Source organism: Malus domestica, chromosome 01 (assembly GCF_042453785.1).
Source record: "Malus domestica chromosome 01, GDT2T_hap1".
NCBI classification, from domain to species: Eukaryota; Viridiplantae; Streptophyta; class Magnoliopsida; order Rosales; family Rosaceae; genus Malus; species Malus domestica.
This window is the reverse complement of record NC_091661.1, coordinates 5,195,387-5,198,922: the sequence shown is the minus strand read 5'-3', so window position 1 is coordinate 5,198,922 and position 3,536 is coordinate 5,195,387. Positions and strand designations below refer to the sequence as shown.

The window sequence follows — 3,536 nt, the reverse complement described above, 5'->3', positions numbered from 1 at the left end:
AATATATAGATATATATTGTAGTACGTAAGCCAAGCAAACCGTTATGATTATTCCTGAACCCCTTAGTCAACAAAATCCCAACAAACCATTTGCGATCTAGCTAGCTGGTACAAAATACAATTAATTAATTAATGCTAGCCACAACCCCTAGTACTTTTTTCACGACTCACATATTCCGTTGCCCTACGTGCTCAGTCACACATTTTTCTCTTATTAATAATTCATTACAATTGAGCATTGAACACAAATACTATCAAACATTTTCACAACTATAGATAATTAATCAGAGCCACGCACCTCTAATAGCATCATATTATCTAATCACACTAAGCTCGCAGCAGCACTAGTAGTACATCTGCAATTAAGGTAACTTCATCCGGTGGTAGTGGCTTGGTCTAGTTGTCAGGGTGTCTAGTGAAGGAGGAGGAGGCGGTGGAACCATGCTGCAGCGGCCATTCCAACGGCAACCCAACCCCTGCAGTAGGAACTCCAACTGATGTTGATGGACCATTAATAATATTGGTATTGCACTGATCATGAGCTCCTGCTGCGGGTGCTGCAGCTGGGTGGTGCTGATCATGCTGATGATGATGACCATCGATACTAATGTTATTGACATTACTGGAAGAGGAGGAAGATGATTGTAGCAATCGGATTTGCCTCTTCAAGAACTTGACGTATCGAATAGCTTCGTCTAACATAGAAGCGGTATCCATTTTAGTTCCTCCGGGAACGAGTCTTTGGAGGATACGAATTTTCTCGCTTATCCTCTCGCGCCGGTGACGCGCAGCCACGCTCTGGGGATCATCACTGATTCGCACATTCCGCCTTTTGGGCTTTCGGATTGTAGCTGGATCGATGTCCACCGGCTGCATAGCGGCGATCCTGTACATCATTTCCTTCATAGCTCCAAGCTCTTCTTCACCAGTTGCGGCGGGGCCCTGGTCTTGAGCATCTTCGTGATCATCTAATTCCATGAAAGTATTATTATTATTCCCTGCAGCGGCGGCTAGTAGTACTTGATGAGTGTGATGACGATGATGGTGTTGATGATGGTGATCGATGATTAGTTGATCATGATCATGAATATTCGAAGGGGAGGGAACATACTGATGATGGGTAGATGAGGAGGATGGGGTTTGATGATGCCCTTCAAGATGGAGAGGAAAGTTTGGCCAAAGAGAAGAATACTCAAAGGAGGAGGAGATCTCATGTCGGAGGATGGGATCTTCCCTGCTAACATCATCATGATTAAGATCCTGCCCGCCGGAAGAGTTTAGAGACAGCTTACTTGCGTAATCAATATTGATGTCCATGCTTTTCTGTGCCGGTAAATTCCAACTGATGATTATTTATATTGAAAATAAAAATAAATTTGGGAAGATACAAATTCGATCTACCAGTTGATCAAGTGGACTTGAAGTGGTATTTGTGGCCTGTATATGCGATCAATGATAACACAAAAATATAGCACCATATTTAACTCGTCCCTGATTGGCGATCAAACGGCGAAATAAAAAAGTCTGCTAGGTTTTCAATTGAAGCTTTAGAAGGAACGATCCAACACTCACCATCTAAAGGTAGAGAGAGAGTGGAGAGAGAGAGAGAGAGAGAGAGAGAGAGAGAGAGAGAGAGAGAGAGAGAGTATTGGAGCAAAATTTTAGTGAAGGAAGAGGGAGAAGCATGCATGATATGCAACAAAGCAGAATAGGGATGAATTGATGAAATAGAACAAGATAATGGGTGGATGGGGGACCCACAAAAGAGATCAAGTGATCATCAAAGAGAGATTTTTCAGTGTGACCGTCACACGAGGTGCTATACCACTGGCTTTTCAGCCGTTGCGCGTATCCTTATATAAATGGTGGGTTATGTGTGTTAAAAAGTTAATAAAATTAAAAAATTTCACCATTTGCATAAAAGCACGTGGTATACCATCCGTATTCTCATTACAATTAAAAATTTCTCATGATCAAGGGGTTAAATGATCTTATATCTTAATCTGGCAAAGTTATCTAGGGTCAAGGATTGCACTACTGAGAGCTTGCAGGCTTTGCCACATTCCTAGGGTTCTCTCCCATTTATTTACTTAATGTAAATATAAATATATTTATATATGGAGTAGTACAAACACTGAAATTCTAGCACTGCTTCTTCCTTATGCTTCATGATTCGCTGTTGCGGAGATAATTACTTCGGTTACTCTTTCTGCCAAAATTGGGTTTCGTGTGGGAGTGAGGTTTCCTTGGTTTTAGTCTTTACGTACACACAGTAATTTTTGGGTCAATTTATGGTATCACCAATGTTATAAACGGTGTATTTTTCAAAAATTGAATACCAAAAACGTGTATTTGGTAATATTAATCTATAGAAACTTTTATTTTAATCCTGAAAAAAGATCATGTTTTTAATAATACCTTATGTAAAATGAAAACTAAAAATAATCAGTTGATTCATATCCACATCAGCTTAAATATCTCATGTCAAATTTAATTACTTTTTTTAATGAATTTATTGTATTTTCAGTCTGCCTATATTACCTCTTTGGGGATTCAAACACAAAAAATTGAATAGCATTTTGTAAATCAGAACTAATGTATAATGTGTCACATCCTGGGCTTGACTCCACCGTAGCACGATATTGTCCGCTTTAGGCCCCGACCACGCTCTCACGGTTTTGTTTCTGGAAATTCACACAAGAACTTCCTAGTGGGTCACCCATCCTGGGATTGCTCTCGCGCGAACTCGCTAAACTTCGGAATTCCAATGGAACCTGAAGCCAATTAGCTCCCAAAATGCCTAGTGCTAGGTAGAGATGAGAATATACATATAAGGCTTACATGATCTACTCCCCTGGGCGATGTGGGATGTTACAATCCCTAAAAATGATAGTTTTTGTAATTTTAATCAGTGAATTTAGGAAAATGCCCTTCGAGGCAAATACGTTGACTTTTGTTGACCACTTATTCGTGACACGTAAAATCTGTTTTCTTGGCATATCCTCGTAGTACTCGTCGCTACGGACTTGTGGGCGCAAATGAGGTTTTATTTAGTCGATGTATGTGTACTTCCCAATGAGGGGCAAGATGGTAATATTGCACCATCGGGAATTCCTTACTTGCTTGTTGAGACAACAGTGAGTTATTGGTATTGCGGGCTGCAGACTGTAATATCAATAACTTATTGTTGGGTTCATTAAGCAAGTGGGCAATTAGGTCCGTTTACGAAAGCATAGGTGAAATCTTTCGATGTTCGGTCTTTGATTTCAGTACAATTACTTTAACTTTACGTTATTATATATACACGTAATTTGACGTTATGTTTTTATATATCTATTTTTTTTACTTGATGTTTTCGTAAAGGGTTTTATATTGAAGTATTGTACTGAGGGAGAAGAAAAGTATGAGCTTGGAGGCATGAAAGAGGAATAATTGGAATCCGATTGCGACGGAATGACATTATCTTTTATGCAACCGCTCCAACTTGATATCTCCTTCACGTATTTATTTTTCGACTATCTTTTCACTATTTTTGT

General features: G+C 39.5%; 1 protein-coding gene across 1 annotated transcript; it reads right to left on the bottom strand.

Moving 5' to 3' along the window:
- Nucleotides 1-203: 203 nt before the first annotated feature.
- LOC103435010 (transcription factor HEC3-like) lies at nt 204-1,754 on the bottom strand. The gene has a single exon (XM_008373437.4). It carries the CDS (start codon nt 1,315-1,317, stop codon nt 397-399), a length of 921 nt encoding a protein of 306 aa, XP_008371659.1. The 5' UTR covers nt 1,318-1,754; the 3' UTR covers nt 204-396.
- Nucleotides 1,755-3,536: the final 1,782 nt, after the last annotated feature.

Bases quoted from the DNA above. Each gene is read 5' to 3' on its own strand.
- LOC103435010 (XM_008373437.4), bottom strand. From the start codon at position 1,317: ATGGACATCAATATTGATTACGCAAGTAAGCTGTCTCTAAACTCTTCC.